The 21385-nt window shown below is 46.0% G+C and overlaps 1 protein-coding gene and 1 non-coding gene across 6 annotated transcripts; both read left to right on the forward strand.

The window, feature by feature from the left end:
- The first annotated feature begins 651 nt into the window (after positions 1–651).
- Positions 652–19550, forward strand: Ntaq1 (N-terminal glutamine amidase 1). Of its 5 annotated transcripts, none has more exons than XM_028871887.2 (6): positions 652–890; positions 8904–9003; positions 10364–10414; positions 14052–14200; positions 15038–15162; positions 15299–16430. In XM_028871887.2, exons 1-6 carry the CDS (start codon positions 793–795, stop codon positions 15379–15381), a joined length of 606 nt encoding a protein of 201 aa, XP_028727720.1. In that variant the 5' UTR covers positions 652–792; the 3' UTR covers positions 15382–16430. The 5 variants fall into 5 exon arrangements, with proteins under 5 accessions (XP_028727720.1, XP_037053691.1, XP_037053692.1 ...); XM_028871886.2 differs by lacking the exon at positions 15299–16430 and adding an exon at positions 18768–19550 and having other exon boundaries at positions 653–890; XM_037197796.1 differs by lacking the exons at positions 10364–10414; positions 15299–16430 and adding an exon at positions 18768–19550.
- LOC114694864 lies at positions 6080–6206 on the forward strand. Its single transcript, XR_003734768.1, has one exon. It is a non-coding gene; the product is annotated as a small nucleolar RNA SNORA11 (small nucleolar RNA).
- Positions 19551–21385: the final 1835 nt, after the last annotated feature.

Here is a 21385-nt window from a genome sequence, read left to right on the forward strand (position 1 = left end):
CTGTTTGAAGTGTGTCAATCTTATCTGAGAGCGTCCTTGTTCAAAGCCTGTGCAAAACTTGTTTATGGGAGGACTTTGGGAGCTTTAGAAAGAGAGTTTTTGGTGTACGGAAATTGGCTTGCTAAAAGGTATAACAAACAAGGAGCCCTTGGCTAAGGCACAGTCAGTCAGTTCACCAGAGGTTGATTCCCCTGCGGCTGCAGAAGGCTAAAATTCATCCTAGAGGGGATGGAGATCCTAGAATGCCCGTCTCTTCTTTCCAAGGACCCGCTTGAACCCAACACCCGACACAACACAGCTGGCACCCTCAGCTGGGGTTGAAGGGGTGTCAGGAAGCTCATACCTAACACTTCAAAAAACACCAAGCATTCCCCACCTGATGGCGACTAGGTCCACGCAGCACAGCCTAAGTCCGGCGGTGGGAGAACCCTCTCAGTGGAGCCCCAGTCTGCCACAGGCTCCACCCATCATGTAAGGCCTGGCAAGAACCACACTTATCTTGGTGTCCTAGGTTTCATGGCCCCTAGCACCCGCTCCACCAACCCCGGTCCCACCCCCGCAGCCCGGGCTCCACCCACTCGCCGAGGTCCCGCCCATCCGGAACCACGCAGTCTTCTACATCCCGGGCTCCGCCCTCACGCTGCACTGGGTCCCGCCCTCTCGGCTCTAGGCTCTTCCGGGTCCCCGGAAACTGCCCTGTTCGGTCCCGGTCGGGTCCACTCCGCCTGGGGAGCTGGTTACAACTGCTGCAAGCGGGTTGTTTGCTTGTTCTGTGAGCCACAGCGTCGGGCCATGGAGGGGGACGGCCCCGCCACCGCCGCCGCCACGGCCCCGCAGTACCAGCCGGCCTGCCCTACGCGGGACGCGTGTGTCTACAGCAGCTGCTATTGGTGAGAGAACGCGGGCGCGGTGGCCCGGGATCTGCGCGTGGTCGCGCACCGCTACCGAATGCTTCTTCTTCCCGGCGCTGCAGGCCTACACTGCTGGGTTTTGGCGCCGAGATGAGAAGGGTGGGGAGATGAGAAGGGTCAGGAGCGCACCCCTGGTCTCCTTAGCTGAGCCTGGGCAGTAGGGTGGCGTTGAGGAGGTGACGGATGTCTGCGTGTCTTAGTGCCTGGGGACAAGAAAGGGGAGTTAGGCTGGAGACCCTGAGGTAACGGTAGAAGTCCGTGTGGTTTCAGATCGAAATTCAGAGCATTTTTAATTTTAAAGACAATGGAGACACAGTTTGAGGTAGCGGGAAATCCGGTCAGGCAACAGATACCGCTATCCTCCTGATCGTTGTACTACAGGGTGGTGATAACGGTTGCGTTTGCACTGCCCTTGCCATATGCCAAGCGTTGTCGTGGGTCCTTTATGTAAATTAACTCAGTTGAGCTCCACAGTAACCCCAAGAGGCAGGTGCTGTTGCGATCGCAGTTTTTAAGAACTCTGAGGCACAGAAGGGTTTTTACTCAAGGCCTCAGATTGTGAGGCTAGTGCCCTAGGCTGCCTGTACAGCTCGAACACTGTTTACCTTGGCTTTTTCATCTCCACACCTCACCTTCCTTTTCTTGTGTAGGGACTTCTTCCCCAACTCAAGAGGAACCTCAGGGTCATCTAAATCCACTCCTTCCCCCTCAGCCGATGACACTAAGGACTTAACATGTATTCAGCTGAGACCACGGTAGCTCAAATCCAAGTGCTTACAGTGAATCTCAAACTTCCTAAAGCTGCCATCCTTTAATACAGTGCCTCATATTGTGGTGACCCCCCAACCTTGGATCATTATCACCAGTACAAAGGCTGAGCCATAGAATGACCGTGGTTTGTTGCAAACCACACAGCTAAGTGGTGGAATGTAATCTGGAGTCTGTGTGAGGGTTGGGGTCCTTGCTTCTTAGCTGGTGCATTGTTTACCTGCCCCGCCTGGTTCCCAAGCCCTGCTAGTTTTTATTTGGAACATCTACTCTGTTTCTTTCATTTATTCAGTAAATATTTCTTCGGGGTGCGAAACATACGTTGGGTGAGTCTCTGCACCGAGGATATAGCAGTGAACAAAATGGATTCATTTCCTGGCAAGATCTCATAATTCTTATATTTCAGTGGAGAATGGGCAGACAGCAACAGGTGAACCAAGTTTGGCTGATGGTAAGGGCTATAAGAAAAATAGAACGAGAGACAAGATGGTGACTAATGCTGCTTCATGTTGGGATGTTTAAGGGAGACATTGTTGATAAGGTGACACTGAACAGAGAGCTGGTCATTTCAGGCAGGGAGCACAGCAAGCGCAGAAGCCCCGAGAGGGATGTGTGTGGTGAGTATTTCTAGAAGCGACAAGGGGGTTGGTGAGAAGGACAGGAGCAGTGGGATGAAGAGTGACAAAGACGTCACATCTCTTCAATAGGTGACCTTCTTTGGGCTCATTCAGCTGCAGCAGAGCCTTCCTCTGCCATCATGGGACTATTCCAGTTCCTTCCTAATAGGTCTATTTACTTACTTATGGTTAATATTGTTGATTTGACAGGGTCTAGTATCCCCTGGGAGACAAACCTGTGGGCATATCTGTGAGGGAGTTTCTCGAGTGGGTTGAGACAGAAGATCCACCCAAAATGTGGGCAGCAACATTCCGTGGACTGATGTCCCAGCCTGAATAAAAATGTGCAACAGAGCTGAGCACCCATATTTACACTTCCCAGACTTGGGATGCAATGTGACCAGTTGCTTCATGTTTCCCCCACTGTCAAACTGAACTGGAATAGACCCTTTCTTCCCTAAGAGGATGTTGCTAGCTGGGTAGTGGTGGCACACGCCTTTGATTCCAGCCCTCAGAGGCAGAGGCAGACAGATCTCTGAGTTCCAGGCCAGCTTGGTCTATAGAGCTAGTTCCAGGCCAGCCAGGGCTACAGAGAGAACCCCCCCCCTCAAAAACAAAAACAAACAAACAAAAAAACAAAAAGGATGCTGTAGCAATGGGAAAAGTAACCAACACTCTTCCATCCACAGAGCTTTACCCTTTGCTGGTTTTACACTGCTCAAAACTATTCTAAGTTTGAATGTGTTGAGGAATCATCTGAGAGCTTGTTAAGACCTGTCCATCTTAGGGTTCAACCCCAGAGTTTGGACTTACAGGTAGTACCGTGGAGGAATATAAGGTTGCTTTGCTGATCTTTATTCTTTCTTCCTTCCTTCCTTTCTTCCTTCCTTCCTTCCTTCCTTCCTTTCTTTCTTTCTTTCTATCTATCTATCTATTATCTATCTATATATCTATCTATTTATTTTTGGTTTTTCAAGACAGAGTTTCTCTGTGAAACAATCCTGGCTGTCTGGAACTCACTCTGTAGACCAAGCTGGCCTAGAACTCACAGAGATCCGCCTGCCTCTGCCTCCCGAGTGCTGGGATTAAATGCGTGTGCCACTGCCGCCTGGCTTATTTTATTTTTATTTTTTACTTTCTATGAATGTTTTGCTTGCATATCCATCCATGTACTACATGTGTGACTGGTGCTCAAGGAGGCTAGTAAAAGGTCCCTGGAGACGGGATTTAGTGCTGAGTCCTTGGGAAGAGCAGCCAGTGCTTTTAACCTCTGAGTCAACTCTCCAAACCTCCAAACCCCTCCTCTACTTTCCCCTCCCTTTTTTTCTTTTCTTTCTTTCTTTTCTTTTTTTCTTTTTGGTTTTTTGAGACAGAGTTTCTCTGTGTAGTTTTGGTGCCTGTTCTGGATCTTACTCTGTAGGCCAGGCTGGCCTCGAACTCACAGAGATCCATCCACCTGGCTCTGTCCCCCAAATGCTGGGATTAAAGGCGTGCACCACCACCACCACCACCACCACCACCACCACCACCACCACCACCACCACCACCACCACCACTCAGCTCCTTTTTTCTTAAAGACAGTCTCTCACTGTCTGTCCTAAAACTTGCTATGTAAACCAGGCTGGCCTCCAACTTGCAGAGATATGCCCACCCCCACTTCCTGAGTGCCGGGGTTAAAGGCCTGTGCCACCATGCCGGGCTTGCTGATCATATTTTGTGGGATATGCTTAGAGATAACAAAGTCCATCTGAGTATCACTGGCTGTCTGGTTTATTTGTCCAAGGCCTGTGTTTTTCCAACCTCATTTTGAACCTACCTTCCCTGCCCTATTGCCAGGTTCTCAGCCCTGGCTCTGTTGGCATTTTGAGTATCAGGTTCCATGCATTTTAGGGTGTGTAATTGCATATTCTGGCCTGTAGCAGACAGATGCCATTACCAGCTCCCCTTACCCCCCAAGTCGGGACAACCAAATGTATCTCTAGACATTGCTTGTCCTGCTGTGACTAGCATGTTAGGAGGCACACCTGACTGCCTTTGTTCCTCCAGGTTCTTTTGACTTGAAATAAATGCCGCTACTGTTGTGTTCTGGTAGATGTTACTTCTCTTTCCAGATGCCACTTCATGATGATAATGGTAGCTAAGATTTGGCCGGGACTGTGTGGTTTTGCACGGTTTCTCCCCTTCCCTTCCCCCTTCCCATCCCAGTGCTAAGTATTGAACCCCCAGCAGGTCACATTCCCTTTGTGTTGCTGTGGCTGAGGGCTGCTCCCCTGTGTCTGCTGAATGCAGCTCACAGGTAACCCATTTGCTGCTTTGTTAGCCTTTTGGCTGTGGATAAGATAACTGTTCCCCTGGAGATGCCATTATCACCACCCTGGCTTATTTTCCCACTTAAAAGTTAAATAGGCGCCAGGATCTGTAACAAATACAGAGTGCTTTCTATTTCTGCTGCAGCTTCCAGAATTCCCAAATATAAGCACCTCACCCCCACTCACCTTAACATCAAAAGTTCTGTGAAGAAGGTGGAGGACAGAGAGATGGTTTAAGCAGTTAAGAACCCTGGCTGCTCCTCCAGAAGACTACAGTTTGATTCCCAGCAGCTGCATGGTGGCTCACAACTGTCTATAACCACCAGTAGCAGAAGATCTGATGTCCTCTTCTGACCTCCTCAGGTGCTGCACACATGTGGCACACGGACATACATGCAGGCAGAACACCCCTACACATAAAATAAATCTTTGTTTTCTTTTTTTAAGTTTCATCTTTTTTTTTTTTAAAGATTCATTTATTTATTTATTACGTACACAGTGTTCTGTTTGTATATGTCCCTGCACACCAGAAGAGGGAGCCAGATCTCATTACAGATGGTTATGAGCCACCATGTGGGTGCTGGGAATTGAACTCAGGACCTCTGGAAGAACAGCCACTTTTCTTAACCTCTGAGCCATCTCTCCAGCCCCAAATCTTTGTTTTCAAAAGAAGTTTCATGAGTTGGGTGTTGTGGCTCATGTCTATAATGCTAACACCCACAGGCAGAGGGCGAGTAAATAACTTCAAGTTTGAGTCTGGCCTAGGTTTCATAGCAAGTTCCAGGGCAGACCCTGTTTCAAATATCAAACAGCAGAAATTTCATGATATTCCTCAACTTAGTGTTAGTTATATTATTGAAAAGTAATTGATGGCCGGGTTTAGTGGCAAATCCTTTTAATTCTAGCACCCAGGAGGAGGCAGAGGCAGGAGGATATTCATGAGTTTGAGGCCACCCTGGTCTGCATAGTGAGTTCCAAGCCAGTCAGAGCTACAGAGCAAGACCCTGTCTCAAAAAGGGGGGTGGGCTTTTATTATTATTATTATTATTATTATTATTTTACCCTATGTAACATTCACACATATTTGAAAAATAATGTGCAGTGTGTGTTCAAGCCATATCATGTATTCTGCCTACTAATGATGCTTGTGGACTCATGAAATCTGCATTATTCTGTGGGATGGAGATGGGGGCAGGGCAAAAAGGAGCAACTGCTGACCTGTACCTCTGCTGTTTCCCCGTACCTCTCAGCTAATGACTCTCCTCTGTGCTTTCTCTGGGCATCTTTTATGGCCTTCTGGGATACTTGGTACTTTAGATCTGAGTGCCTCTTGCCATCTATAGACTTTAATTCATTATCTAAGCACTTAGCCGGATTTGGGTCTCATATGCTCTTGAAGATGCTTGTGGTTAAGTTCAAAATTCCTGTGGACCAGACCAACACGTGTCTTCTCAGAACCTGGATAAATATTTTATGGGCGTGCTCAGAGCAGGGGGCCCAGAGAATGGCTTCTCTGTTTACAACACACCCAAGAAGAATCTGGGGCCACTGTAATGAGGGCACAGCACTGTGTCCTCTCCATGAGCAGATCCCCCACATGCTTCTCCCCTATTCATCCACATGGCTTCCAGGCAACACCAAGTGGGACAGGAGTCATTAGTAGGAAAAATGCTACCCCAGTATTTAGTTGGGGAGGTGGTGGTCTAGAGCAGAGTCGGTTCATGTGTGAGTTGTCCATGGGTGGTCTCAGGAATAGAGACTGAACATGAGTTCTTTCCTTTGACTGCATAGGTCCCCAGGCCTGGCCTTTACCTCCTGAGCTATCTTGCCATCCCCGAACCTTTCTTGTGGTGGCCCACAGAGGCTTCCTAGTGAGACCTTCCTCGGGGTCAGTGCATCTGAGATTGCTTTACCCAGCAGGGCTGCCTAAGGAGATGGTTTGGCCACGAGTGTGTTTACCAGGTGTTTGGAAGGGTCTACACTTGGCTGTACAGTGTGCTTTGATCTTGCAAGAGGGAGGTCTTTTGCCTCTCCCCTTGGCATATTATAAAAAGCCATTTAGAATGAAGCTCTGGGTGGCAGGGTATTGACCCAGTGCCCTCCCGAAGCTATCCTATGTCTCTGTCTTTCTCCTCATTGTCATCTAGGTCTATCTTTCTACCTAATATTTCCTCATTCCTCTCTCCTCCATCCAAGAACCCTTCAAAAGGTGGGAGCAGGTCTGAGCTGGTCTCCGGTAGATTCCCACACTTTCTTAAAAGGGTGGGGGAGCTAAAGGTACTTGCCAACAAGCCTGAGGACCTGAGTTCAATCCCTGGGACCCACAAGGTAGAAGAGAGAACTGATTCCTGAAAAGTTGTCCTCTGACTCCCACACGTGTACTGTGGCATGCATAAGTATCTACCCTCCCCCCCCACTAAATGTAATAAAAAATAAACAAATGTGTATTTCTGTAATACTTTTAGTTTGATTTCATAAATTTGCTGCATGCTGTTTCTGTCTTGCTTCATTGTCAGGGAGTGAGTGAGATGTAGATGACTAGAAATTGGTCCTGACAGGCTGAGTGATGCGCTCTGAGTGGAGCAGCAGAGACTCATTTTGAGCAGAGGTGTGTGTGATTCATCACACCAAGACAGGAACCCAGAGGCTGAGTGAGCTGGGAAGGCAGCCAGGGGCGCTTGTTCTTGCCTGTGCTCGGGAAGGAGGCTCAGGTACTGCTCAGTTGGAGAGTCTGGGCAGTGCTTAGGCAGGTTCTGACTGCCTGTCAGACAGCTGATGGCCTGTCAGATAGGAAGAGACTTGTCTGGGACAGTGTCGGAAGATGAATTCCAGTCGCTAAAAGAACTGCCTTTCTTTCTGAATTGAGATGTTTTAGATTTATCTTTAATCTCACATATTTACGGGAGTGTGGATATGATTTTGTACCTGTGAGGGTGTCAGATCCCCCTGGAGCTGGAGTTCCAGGCAGGTGTGAGCTGCAGTGTGGATGCTGAGGACCAAACGAGGTCCTCTGGAAGAGCAGTAGGTGCTCTTCACCACTGAGCCATCTCTCCAGCCCTAGTTATTTTTGAGACAAGGCCTCACAATATGGCCCCGTCTGGCTTTGAACTTGCAGAGATCTGCCTCCCAAGTACTGAGACTAAAGGTGTGTCACCACCGTGCCTGGTGAGACAGTTTTCTAAAAGACCTTTCTTAAAGAAGGTTTTTGGAGCATTCTACCCCAAACTGGAATTACAGGCATGTACAGCCAGGACCTGCTTACTTTGTCCACTTACTCAGTGAAGGAAAGATGCAGAGAGGTCTCATGAATAACTGAGAGAGAAGGCAGGACTTGACGCTGCCTGGCCTCCTCCTGCTTCCTAACCCAGGCCCCCCTGCTCTCTGGAGAACACCGTACATTATCTTTGGTTCTTGTGAACTCTCACTGTGGAGGATGTTTGCACTCAGGATTTGAACTTCATTCCTTCACCTTGATGTGGATTGCTTAGAAACATATACGTATGTATGTATGTCTCTAATTATACAATTAAAAAGGCTCTAAACCAGACACGGAGCATGCCTATAACCCCAGTACTCAGAAGGTCACCACAAGTTTGTGGCCAGTCTGGTCTACACAGGGAGTTCCAGGTCAGCCAGGGTCTACACTCTGAGACACTGTCTCAAAAAGAAAGGAAGGAAGGGGATGCAGCCTGTATAAACATGCCATCACATCCTTCATCACCGTCAAGGAAGGGGCTAAATTCTACCTCAAATCTAATGAAAAAATATTGTCACGAGCCTGGTGGTGGTGATACACGCCTTTAATCCCAGCACTCAGGAGGCAGAGACAGGTGAATCTCTGAGTTCAAGGCCAGCCTGGTCTACAGAGAGAGTTCCAGGACAGCTAGGGCGGTTACACAGAGAAACCCTGTCTCAAAAAAACAAAACAAACAAAAAAATCCTGTCACATTTCTCGGACAAATGGGGAAATAATGTTAACTGGGATTTATGGAGGGTTACGGTGTGGTGTGAGAATGTGCATTTTACAGAGGAGAATTCCAGCAGTTTCTCAGCTTCTGGAATCCTGACGTGGCATTTTACTGGCCACAGGTTTCAGTGGTGGGTAAGGACCCTCTGTCTGGATGTGCACACAGTACAGGTTGGCTAGCAGCTTGTTGACTGCTTTTGAGGAGAGTCACTGTTAGCCAGCCACTGTTAGTCAGATGGGGTGGTTAAGGTCCCTTCCAATGATATCCTCCTCAGTCTTTCGTTTAAGTTCAAAAGGCACAGCGTGTTCACTTGTAATTATTTTCTCTTAGTGAGGAAAACATTTGGAAACTCTGTGAATACATCAAAACCCACGACCAGTATCCCTTGGAAGAGTGTTCCGCTGTCTTCATATCAAATGAGAGGAAGATGGTAAGTTGGTAAGTGATGACAGTGAAAATGAGGGTTAGGGTGACCTCAGGAGCTAAGTGCAGTATGGAAGCCATACTGTTCTAAAATGTGCTTTGTCATAGCAGCCTTTCAAGCAGCTTTTTTTTCCCCCATTAGATTTTAGCCCCTTCCTTGACGGTGATGAAGGATGTGATGGCATGTTTATATACAGGCTGCATTCTCTTCTTTCCTTTCTTTTTGAGACAGTGTCTCATAGTGTAGACCTTGGCTGACCTGGAACTCCCTGTGTAGACCAGACTGGCCTCGAACTTGTGGTGACCTTCTGAGTACTGGGGTTATAGGCATGCTCCGTGTCTGGTTTAGAGCCTTTTTAATTGTATAGTTAGATCCATAGAACTGATTCGAAGTAAAGATTTGTCTCTGAAGTTTGAATAGAGCGGAATAAACTTGCATGGAGCATTAGAAGTGGCCCTTTGGGTTTTATAAAGCACATTTGCAGGCATTGTCTCATTTGGGTTAATAAAAGTTCTGTGAAGTAGGCAAGGTTTAGACAACATTCTCTCTTTTATTTTATTGACTTGACTTTTGCTTGGAGACATTTTCCTAAGCCCACTAGCCTCACAATCATTATGCGGCTGAGGCTGGGATTTCAGGCATGTACCGCCATGACCTGCTAACTTTCTCCACTTAATCTGTGAAGAAGGAGATTCCGAGAGGTCTCATGAATAACTGAGAGAGAAGGCAGGACTTGACCCTGCCTGGCCTCCTCCTGCTTCCTAACCCAGGCCCCCCTGCTCTCTGGAGAACACCGTACATTATCTTTGGTTCTTGTGAACTCTCACTGTGGAGGATGTTTGCACTTAGGATTTGGACTTCATTCCTTCACCTTGATGTGGATTGCTTAGAAACAAACATTTTTGATTTTAAAATTTAATTTGGTTAACTAATTTCTTTATCCTGAGATAGGGTCTCACTATGTAGCCCTGGCTGGCTTCAAACTCAGAGAGAACCACCCTACCTCTGCTTTTGAGTGTTAGGATTAAAGGTGTGTGCAACAATGCCTGGCTGTTTTTTTTTTTTTTTTTCCAATGTGTACAGGTGTTTTGCCTACATATATGCCTGTGTGTGTACCTTGTGTGCACTGTGCCTACAGAGGCCAGAAGAAGGGGTTGGATCCCTGTGGCCTGGAGTTACAGATGTTTGTCAGCTACCATGTGGATACCAGGAACAAATCCTAGGTCTTCTGCAAGAGCAGCAAGCCCTATGAACTGCTGTACCATCTCCACAGCCCACCTAGGGACAGTCTGTTACTCACTGATGTATTGGTGTAGATACTCTAGAAGGATTTGAATGGAACTCATGGATGTCCTGTATTTTGTAGGTACCTATTTGGAAACAGCAGGCAAGACCTGGGAATGGACCTGTGATCTGGGTAAGATAGCCACCTAAGAGCCTCTGATGCATTGTTCCTTGTGGCCTCTGAGTGACCAGTATGCTGTGGTAAAGCAGAATTGAAGGGATGCTAGAGAAAGCCTATGACAATTATCGATAAATGATCTTTTGAGAATGGATGTTATTCTGTCTGTGGTAAAGCACTATGGACATACATTTTTCCAACTTTTGTTTTGAGATCTGTAATGGTTTGTGTATGAAATATCCACTGCAGGCTTCTGTGTTTGATTTCCTGGTCCCTAGCTGGTGATGCTGTTCTGTGAGGTTGTGGAACCTCTGAGACCTGAGGCCTAGCTAGTAGAAGTCTGTCACTGAGAATGGTGGGCCTTGCAGGTTGTACCTACTTCTGGCTATGGCCTCTGTTCTCTTTTTCTCTGCCCCCCAGCCTGTCAGCATGTGAGGAACAATGGTCTCATATTCCTGCCGCCTTATGCCTTCCCTATAGGTTTGGTAGACTAGTTTCTTGTTGTGGGATATTTGTACACTGTGTGAAGGTGTATTGCTGTGATTGGTGTAATAAAAAGCCAAACAGCCAATAGCTAGGCAGGAGGTATAGGTGGGATTTCTGGGAAGAGAAAGGAAGAGGAGGAGAAGTCAGAAGACACAGAGAGGAAATGGGGGTGGGGGTGGGGTACAAGGTGGAAGAGAGATAACGTCATGTGATAGAACGTAGATTAATGTAAATGGGTTAAGTCACGAGAGCTAGTTAGGAACAAGCCTAAAGCTATAGGCCGAGCATTCATAATAAGAAGTCTTCGTGTCATTATTTGGGAGCTGGCTGGTGGGACAGAAAAAAGACTCGTTGCAGTCTCTGAAACTGTGAGCCAAAATAAGCATTTCCTCACGTAAGTCGTTTCTGTCAGGTATGTGGTTATGGAACTGGGGGATGTTGACGAGGACAGATTACACAGGGCGTCCGAGACAGGCTCTCTCTGTGCAATCTTGTGTTGTGGAATATTACTCTAACTGGGCAAAGATGTGTCACATTTGTTATTGCTGCGTTTGTTTAAGTATGTGAAGATGTGTTGCTGTTTCACCTTGCCTGCCTAAGGCACCTGATTGGTCTAAGAAAGAGCTGACTGGCCAGTAGCTAGGCAGGAGAGGGATAGGCGGGGCTGGTGGGCAGAGGGAAAAGTAGGAGGAGGAATCTAGGCTCAAGAGAGAGGCGAGAGAGAAGAGAACCAGGGAGATACCCAGGGCTGTCCAGCCAGGCAGCTGCCAGACAGACAGACATGGAGGGAGCAGTGAAAGTAGGACAGACAGAATGAAAGAAAGGTAAAAGCACCGACGCACCGAAGAGAAACAGGTTGCTGTAAGAGCTAGCAAGAAGCAAGCCTAAACTAAGGCCGAGCGTTCATCACTAACATTGTCTCCGCATCTTGACTTGAGTACTGGTTGGTGGCCCAGAGGAAGCCTGCCACAGTCTTGGCTGGCCTAAACCTTCTGTTTCTCCTGTCCTACCTCCCAAGTGCTGGGATTAAAGGCGTAGGCCATCATGTCTGGCTTACAGTAATGTTTATAAGTGTCCAGTGTAGGAGAAAAATTTCGTGATTTCCCTGTCTTGTACCCATTCTGCACTAGGAGCTTTTTACATAGAGCCTGGATGCATGTTTGGTTTACTCTGGAGACTGGTTAAAAGTCTAGGTACCGTGTTAGTTTATCTGGAGAGGGGTTCAAGAGTTAGTGTCCTCTTTTTTAATATTTAGTGTTTATTGCATGTATGTGTGCACATGTGTGCGCATGTGCAGAGGTGAGAACACAGCTCGTGGCGTTGGCTCTCACTTGTTTTGTTGTTTTGTTGAGGTGCAGTCTCTTGCTTCTGCTGCTGTCCTGCAGACTCTAGGCTAGCTGGTCTGTGTGGTCCTGGGCCTGTTTCCCCCTCGCTGGATTACAGCCGTTCAACACCACATCCATAGGAGTGGAACTTGAGTTGTCAGGCTTCCGTGGCTAGTTCCTTTTCCTGCTGAGTCCTCCTCGGCTCAAGGTTTAGTATTCTTAGCTAATTCCTAGGAGAATGTGACTGGCAATTGAAGAACAGGGTTGCTGTGGTGGCGGGAATGTAAAGGTCATCAGGCCCGGGGAGGAAGTAGGCTATTACAGGGAGAGCGGCTCTTGGCTCATCTGGATGGGGGAGTGCGCTCATAGATTCTGTCTCTGCTTTCTTTCTTTGGAGTCGGAGCTGAAGGGAGCATTCAGTATAGGGTGTTTCTAGTGTCGACTGTCTTTCCCATGTCACAGGTCACAGCGCTAGCATGCTGTGTAAACTGTGAAGTGCTGGAAGGATGTCAGCTGCCGCTAGCATGAGAGCAGACTGAACAATCATTTCGGTGCATTTTCTCCACGAGAGCATTTGTTCCTGGGTGTGAAGCACCAGCTGCATACGTGTCCCTTGAGAATGCCGTGGTCCTCCTAGCCATCGGCTGGTGCTGGCAGTGCCTTGTGTCTGGGAGTGAGAGCAGGAGGTACAAGTAGCATCCATAGTTACCATCCTGTAACCAAGCAGGGCTGTGGGAGCGGTCTTTATCGTCTCCTTTAATGGCTGCAGATGAGAGCTTGGTGATGTTTGGCTTTTTTCTTTTAATTAGAAAAGTAGGGGTTGGGAATTTAACTCAGTGGTAGAGCGCTTGCCTAGCAAGCACAAGGCCCTGGGTTCGGTCCTCAGCTCTGGAAAATTAAAAAAAAATTTAAAAAAGTAATAAAAATTGGAAATTAGTGTCCTCTCCAGACTACCCCCAGGAAGACCCCACTGTTTTTGCAGTTGGGGGGGGGGGGTCAGTCACTCTCTGTCATTGTAACTAATACACCAAGTGAATCACCATAGAGGAAAGGTTTATTCTGTGCTCAGTTTCTGGTTTCAGTCCATATTGCTTGGCTCTGTGTGTTTTGCGTCTGTGGCGAGGCAGGGACACATGGTGGGCAGAGCTGTTTGTCTCACGGCCAAGGAAGGAGAGAAAGAAGAGGAAGGGCTGGGCTCCCAATGCCACCTTCAAGGCTGAGCCCCCAGTGTCCAGAAGACTTCTCACTGGCCTTCATGGTTTTGGTTTTTCTAAGGGCTCAATAAATAGTTCTGGCTGGCCTGGAACTCTCCATGTACATCAGGCTGGTCTCGGATTCAGAGATCCACCTGTCTCTGCCCCTTGAGTGCTGGGGTTAAAGTGTGTGTCACCACTGATAAGTAAAGGCTTTAACACATGGGCTGTCGTGGGACATTGAAGATCCAAAGTGTCGAAGAAGATGCCTTTGTAGACTCCTTCTGAATTCATATGTGTGAATGCGTATATATATTTGAATTCACATGTGTGTCTCTGCGCAATCAAGCTTTAAAATATAATACAAAGTACAGCTATGTCCCACAGTCAGTTTTTCCGTTCAGTTACAGAACATGGGATATCACATGACAGCGGGTCAAACACTGTCGTTGTTTAGCCATTTTCCAATCACTGGGCGTTTTTCTGTTTGGGGGGTTTGTGTTTTATTATAATTTTGTTTTGCCATTACAAGGAGGCTGATATTAGCCTGGCAGCTGCTTTCCCGCTGATGCTTGTGCGCTGATCCTGCAATGTTGGAATTGACTGTCCTACACTAACTGGGTTAACCTCAGTGATTGTTATTCCTAGGATTATCATGTCGTTCTGCTTCATGTGTCAAGTGAAGGACAGAGCTTCATTTATGACCTTGATACTATTTTGCCATTTCCCTGCCCTTTCGACATTTACGTAGAAGATGCCCTTAAGTCTGATGATGACATTCATCCACAGTTTAGGAGGTGAGGAAATTCAGTACTAAGTTACTGATTTTCTGACGTAAGACTTGGTGATTACGCAGAAGTCGTCTCCCTCACTCTCTGTCCCTCCCTCCTCCTTTTCTCAGTCTTTCCCTTTCTTTTCTTCTCTCCTCTCCCCTCTTTGTCTCCGTCTTCCTATTTCTGCATTAATGGTGTGCCTGCTGTACAAGAGCTTAAGCGTATCTTAAAACTCTAAAGACTCCATATCATATGAAAGACGGTATTATAAACATGAGTGTGATGAGGGCCAGCCAGGACTGAGGACCTGACTTCCACGCCTGGGATTCACATGGAGGAAAGAGAGAATTGATGTCTGTAGATTACCTCTGACCATGCACACATGGTCACACACACACACACACACACACACACACACACACACACACATACACACATACACATTCACACACACACTCAAATGTGTTTTTTTAAAAAAAAGTGAGTGTGAAGATATTCCCAGCATTTTCTTTCAGTTGTGTTGAGAATTTTTGTCTTGATTGCTGGATCGTGGCTAGAGCTAATGCCAAACTCAAGAAAATTAAAAGGCAACAACAAAAATCCTATCCTTTGCCCCAATGTGCAATTAATTGAGTAAATAAAAACCACGATTTACTCCTGTACTTTCATAGCTTTGGGTTCCAGTCATTTCCTTCAGCTTGCTTAATAGGTAATCAGCCATGTAGATGTGTATGCATTAGTAACAATGCAAAAATTCTTGAGTAGTTTTGTGCACATCATAGAAAGGGTCCATTGTAGGAATGAGTTAGAATGCCAGCTGTGATATCTCTCTGATATAAGTGTATGTTGATTTATCTGCAGGAAATTTAGAGTGGTCCGTGCTGATTCCTACTTGAAGAACTTTGCTTCTGACCGGTCTCACATGAAAGATTCCAGTGGGAACTGGAGAGAGCCTCCTCCAGCGTACCCCTGCATTGAAACTGGTGGTGAGACAAGGGTGTCTGTCCTTCCAGGGGTTTCTGCCTGGTTACTGCTCAGATCAGCACTCCCCTTAGTCAGTTTTTGGATGCACTCCCTGAGTGGTGAGGATAAGTACAAGCACGAGCTCTCTGTGTTTTCTAGATTCAGAAATCAAGGTGCAGAAAACAGGATTGGAGGGCAGAAGTACTCTTGGGGAGAATAAATGCTGGGGGACAGAGCCGTGACCGTAGCAAACTGCTCGATTATTGGATACATTTGCTGGGATTCTGGCATCACATCTGTGTGTCACCCAACAGCGCTATCAGTAGTAGCACATTGCCAAGGTGGGGTTTCACATACTGGTAAAAGACATCCCCAGTGCGTCCTTCTGCGTGGGAAATGCCATTTTAGTAACCTCGTAATAAAACCGGCAGTAAGAGAGCTTTATCACACCACTTGCTTCCTCCTGTGCTTCTAGGCAGCCATCCAGTTGAGAATGCCTTGAGAGCTCAGATCATAGCAGGTTATTCACCCTTTTACTGTTGCTCGGCATTCGCGTGCTTTTGAAACATTACCTGTGATTGTAAGTCATTCACAGCATTCCACTTAGGGGTGAGATCATCCCATCCTGTGGCTAACGCAATCCACAGGAAAGAGCCCTGCAGGCTCTGTGGGCCTCTGCAGAAACAGAGCAGGGGCACCACTAGCTCTTGGAGGAAGAAAGCAAAAAATATTTAGCGTATTTGAAGGGGGTGAACATTTAAAGAGGGTTTTGCCTGAGTTCTGAGTCTCTCAGTGAGAGGCTTCATAATGAAAGAAAAACCCAAACAACCCCAAACTGTGTGATTGCTTTCCCGTATCCCATCTGCTTCCCCGCTTGCACATTGGAACTATGAAAACAGTGTTAGAAGAGGGCTTCCTGGGTTTACCTCATTGTCTCAGGTGCCCCACTACACAGGGGCTAGCCTGGACACACAGTGCCTTCAGCAGGCACCCATTTCTCTTATAGATGTGGATTCTTACAGCCCAGTACATGGTAGGTAATCAGCACATGGGACCTTCTCAGGATCTGGTCCTTTTTGGCTCAGTCCTTTGGCTTGGATGGCAGCTCATTCAATGTCATTACTCACTTTGTGCCAGGCTTTGGTTAGCTTCTGCACATATGAATGTAATTTATACTGTGATCTGGGTGCTGGGGCTCACACCTGGCTCCTCTGCAGGAACAAGTTCTCTTAACCACTGATCTGTCTTTCCAGCTACTCCTATTTATTTGTTTGATTTTTTATTTATTTTAGATAGGATCTCACTATGTGTTTATCCCTGGCTAGTCTGGAACTCACTGTGTAGACCAGGCCGGTCTTTTTTTTTTCTTTTTAAAAGTCAAAATATATTTGTATTTATTGAGCTAATGGATGTATTTTTCCTGAATTGTTTTTGTCTTTGCTAGTTGATTGGGATTAAAAAAAAAAAACAACCCCCCCCCCAAAAAAAAAACAGGTTATAATTTAAAAAACCAGGGTTATTTTAAACAGTAAAATATTTTCTCTGTAGAAAATAGTATAAATGATAACATTTCCCAATAAGCCCTTTTAAGCCAAATGATAGCTGAATTATCCATATAAGTATTGATTAGACTCTGGGATACAGAAGAAACCTATCTTCATCTGTTCAGAGATCTATGTTTTACTTAAGTTGTGTAAGTGAGATTCATCTTCCTATTCATTTTCCCCTTCACTGTTTGATTTATGGTAAACATTTTTCTATAGGCTAATCCATAATCTATAAAGATTTTAGCCTCCCCTTCTGAAAGTATGGCCAGCTTTTTCTTTTGTCAGCTTGATACAGTATAAATTCTTATCCTAATAGTGAAATGTTTCACTAAAGCTTGCTCAGTGATTGGGTAAAACCAAAACTTATTATAAGCCACAGTTATCCTAGGGTCCCCCCTGCTAGGTAGCCTCCCTGGAGCTGTGGGTTGCAGTCTGATTGTCCTTTGCTTTATATCCACTTATGAGTTAGTACATACCATGTTTGTCCTTCTGAGTCTGGGTTACCTCACTCAGGATGATATTTTCTAGTTCCATCTATTTGGACCAGGCCAGTCTTAGAGATCTGCATGCCTCTTCCTCCCCAGTGCTTGGATTAAAGGTGTTTGCCATCATGCCTAACTCTTTTTGTTTTTGTTTTATGACTCAGGGGCCAGAAGAAGGTGTTAGGTCCCCTGGAACTGGGATTATAGATGGTTGTGAGCTGCATGTGAGTGCTGAGAACTGAACCTGGGTCCCCTGCAATGGCGGCCAGTGCTTTTAACCACTGAGCCATCTCTCCCACCTCCTTAAGAGTCTTTTTTAATATGTACATTGCTCGCCCAGCTCTTTCCTTGCCATTTATTTGTCGAAGACACCGGGAACAGTTGTGACAGCTTGCAGTTGGCTGACTGTGTCCCGCTTGTCCCTCTGAATTGCCTGTAAGTTGCCCACTGAAGCTTGGAAATTGACAGTTTGATTATGCATGCACCCTTTGTATAACCTTTTATTTTAGACTTCTTGAAAATTTGTTAAATAGGACAGAGTTCTTATATAACCCTCCCTCAGATTCCCTTGGTGCTAACTCTCTTTTTGGTTTTTCAAGATAAGGTTCCTCTGTGTGTATCCCTGGCTGTTCTGGAACTCGCTCTGTAGACCAGGCTGGCCTCAACCTCCGAGATCCACCTGCCTCAGCCTCCCGAGTGCTGGGATTAAAGGCGTGAGCCACCACTGCCTAGCTAAGCTGGCTAAGTCTTCTTCTTCTTCTTCTTCTTTTTTTTTTTTTTTTTTTTGGTTTTTCGAGATAGGGTTTCTCTGTGTAGCTTTGCCTTTCCTGGAACTCACTCTGTAGCCCAGACTGGCCTCGAACTCACAGAGATCCACCTGTCTCTGCCTCCCGAGTGCTAGGATTAAAGGCGTGCGCCACCACTGCACCCCCTTTAAGATGTATTTATTTTCAAATTTTTAATGTGTATGGGAGTTTTGCCTGCATGTGTGTCAGTATACCATGTGTGTCCAGTGCCCAGTCAGAAGAGGGCATCGGATCTCCTGGATCTGGAGTCTCAGATGGTTGTAAACTACCATGTGGGATATGGGGATGATCTGGAAGAACAGCCAGGCTCTCAGCTGCTGTGTCTTCATTTCCTTGGTAGTAACCACAATATGTAACCATAGCATAGTCACCACAGAGAAAGAAGAAAGCAGTGCAGAAATACTGCTGTGGTACATGAAAATAACCACGATAAAACCGCTCGGTTTTTCAGGGCTTCTCATTCATTTACTTCTGGTACAGAATCTAACTCAGGTATGACATTTAGTGGTCATTTTTTGTTTCCTTTAGTCTGTGACAATTCCCTATCTTTGCTTTTTCTTGTACAACCTTATATTTGTAAAGACTGCTGTCCATCTGCTCAGTGGAGCATCCCTTAGGCTGATGTGCTGCTTATCTTGAAGAGCACTGTGTGTTTGAGGCAAGAACACTGCAGGAGTGATCTTGAACTCTTGCTCATTTTAATGGGTTCCTCAGCCCTTAGGTTTCTCAGTTCTTCTGTGGCCGCTGATCTGAAATTTGTTTCAACAGACGTTTCTTTCATGTTCTTTTCTAGACTCCAAAATGAACCTGAATGACTTCATCAGCATGGATCCCGACATAGGATGGGGAGCTGTCTACACGTTATCTGAGTTTGTACATCGGTTCAGCAGTAAAAGCTGCTGAGCCTGAGGCCAGCATGTGGAACTGGAAAAGTTCTAGGATATGAATAAGCCATCCTTGCATTTAAGAGAACAGCATGGTACAGGTGGTTTGGAGGTATATTTTTTCAATTAAATTTGAGTGGAAACATTAATGAACACAAATATAAATGAATGCCCCTCCCTGCTTTTTTTAGCTTGGGAATCTATCCTGGAGTTCTATCTCCAACCCTAAATCAGTCAGTCCCCAGTCTCAGACATAGACAGACAAGTAAAATAAAAACTTTCTTATTAATGATATGCCACACGTGGTATAGAGTTGCTAAGATATTCCCATGACTTAATGTGTTTAGATATATGATGACCTAGGCCAGCAATTGCTTTTGTTAAACTACAAGTATGGACTGGGAGCCAGCTCCTTTGGTCTGCTCTCCCTGCTTCCTGTCCGGCTAGACCCTAAACTCCTTGAGCACAGGGCTGTGGCCTGTGGCTCTGAGAATCTCTGTCGCCCATTAGAGGTACCTGTAAAATGTTCCAGAGACAGCTCTGCTGCTCGGAAAGGACAATATTGTGAGCTGAATCAGCTATAAGTATTAGTCTTTTTGGACTATGGTGTTTAAAAAAGTTGCAGATATTTTGACTGAGTGTGATTTGGCCCATTTATATGCATAGTTTTAAATAAAACTGACTTAACATTAGTTTTATGGCTTTCTTTTTTCTGAGGTGGAGTTGGGCAGTGTTGGTGATTGAATTGTATATGTGACAAGTACTGTATCATTGAGGTGCTCAGGTCACTCTTTATGTGTGTGTGTGTGCGTGTGTGTGTGTGTGTGTGTGTGTGTGTGCGCGTGTGCGCGCGCGTGCGCGCGTGTGTGCATGTGCGTGTGCATGCGCGCACGTATGTATGTACGTACGTACGTACGTATGTACATTCACAAGTACATGCATAGGCCAGAGGTTGATATCAAGTATCTTCCTTAATGACTGTCCTTATTTTGGGGCACAGGGTCTCACTGGGTAAACTGGCTATCTAGTAAGCTCTGGGAGACTCCTCATGTGTCTGTCTCCTCAGCATGGGGTTATAGGCACATGTTGCCTTGCTTGGCTTTATGTGTGAGTTGGGGATTGAACTCAGGGCCACATACTTATGTGGCAAGTACTTCACTGACGGCCATCTTTCCCTGTCCCCTGTGTGTCACTCTTGATCAGAAATACCTAAGAATGTCTCCGTCATAGATGAAAACCAATACCTTAAAATACATTTAGCACACCTGCCTTCTTGGAGATGCCTTAGAAATTTGACGTTAGTCTGATAATTTTAAATAAAGATTTTGTATGAAAGATAGAAGGTATAGTTATAATGTCTCTCACTTGTGGTTCTGCAGTAAAATTAAAGACAATTTTTTTTTTTTTAAAGACACTCTGTCTCAAGACATAGGCTGGAACATAGGCTGGCCTTGTATTTCCTGTGAAGTCTGGGCTGGTGTTGAACTCATTGCATCCCTCCATGTGCGCACTTACATACATAATCATAAAGTATTTTTTAATTCAATTAATTTTTTTATGTGGGTGCTGGGAATAGAACTCAGTTTCTGAGGTTTGCACAGCACATAGTTTACTGACTAAACAACCTTCCCAGCCCCAGAACAGGACAGTTATGATTTTAATTTGGGCCTGAAAAGAATGTCTAGTACAGGGGCTGGAGAGATGGCTCAGAGGTTAAGAGCACTGACTGCTCTTCCAGAGGTCCTGAGTTCAATTCCCAGCACCCACATGGTGGCTCACAACATATGTAATGAGATCTGGCACCCTCTCCTGTCTACATAATAAATAAATAAATCTTTAAAAAAAAAAAAAAAAAAAAAAAAAAAAAGAATGTCTAGTACAAGGAGAGCAAGATGGCTCAGTGGGTACAGCCATTTGCAGTCAAATCTGATGACCTAAGTTCAGTTCCCAGAAATCACATGCTAGGAGGGGAGAATTGAGGTTTAGAGACTGTCCTCTGACTCCTCCCCCACCCTCCCAACACACACTAAAATAAAAAAAGAAAGACAAGTGTGTCTAATGCACATCAGTAATGTCTGTATGGATGTTTGAACTTTCCAGCTGCCTCGAAATTGAAAATCCCTATGGTAGCCATTTTCAGGAGAAAATGTGTATGGCTTCAAGCCTGTAAAACTACCCCGTTCATAATCTTGATTCCTTAGAGGCGACAGAAGACATTTGTTCTTTTTCTTGTTGTTTTTCCTATCTAGTACTCCTGAAATAACCTCATGGACTCTCAGAGGTCCTGCTGGCCCCTGGGTATGGGCACATCACTTGAGCCCTTGGTATCAGCCCTACCCAGGTTATGTTTAAGAATGACCAGATGATCTGTGGATTGATTGGTGTTCAGAGAGCAAGTCTCCCTCCCTCGGAATTGCTAACTAGGGGCCTGGAGGCTTGGGGTGTCGGTTGACTGCCACAGGTCTGGCTGCAGCATTCAGGCGTGCAGAGGACTGCAGGAAGCCCGAGGAGATTCCTCAACTGTAGC

Source organism: Peromyscus leucopus, chromosome 20 (genome assembly GCF_004664715.2).
Source record: "Peromyscus leucopus breed LL Stock chromosome 20, UCI_PerLeu_2.1, whole genome shotgun sequence".
Taxonomy (NCBI): Eukaryota; Metazoa; Chordata; class Mammalia; order Rodentia; family Cricetidae; genus Peromyscus; species Peromyscus leucopus.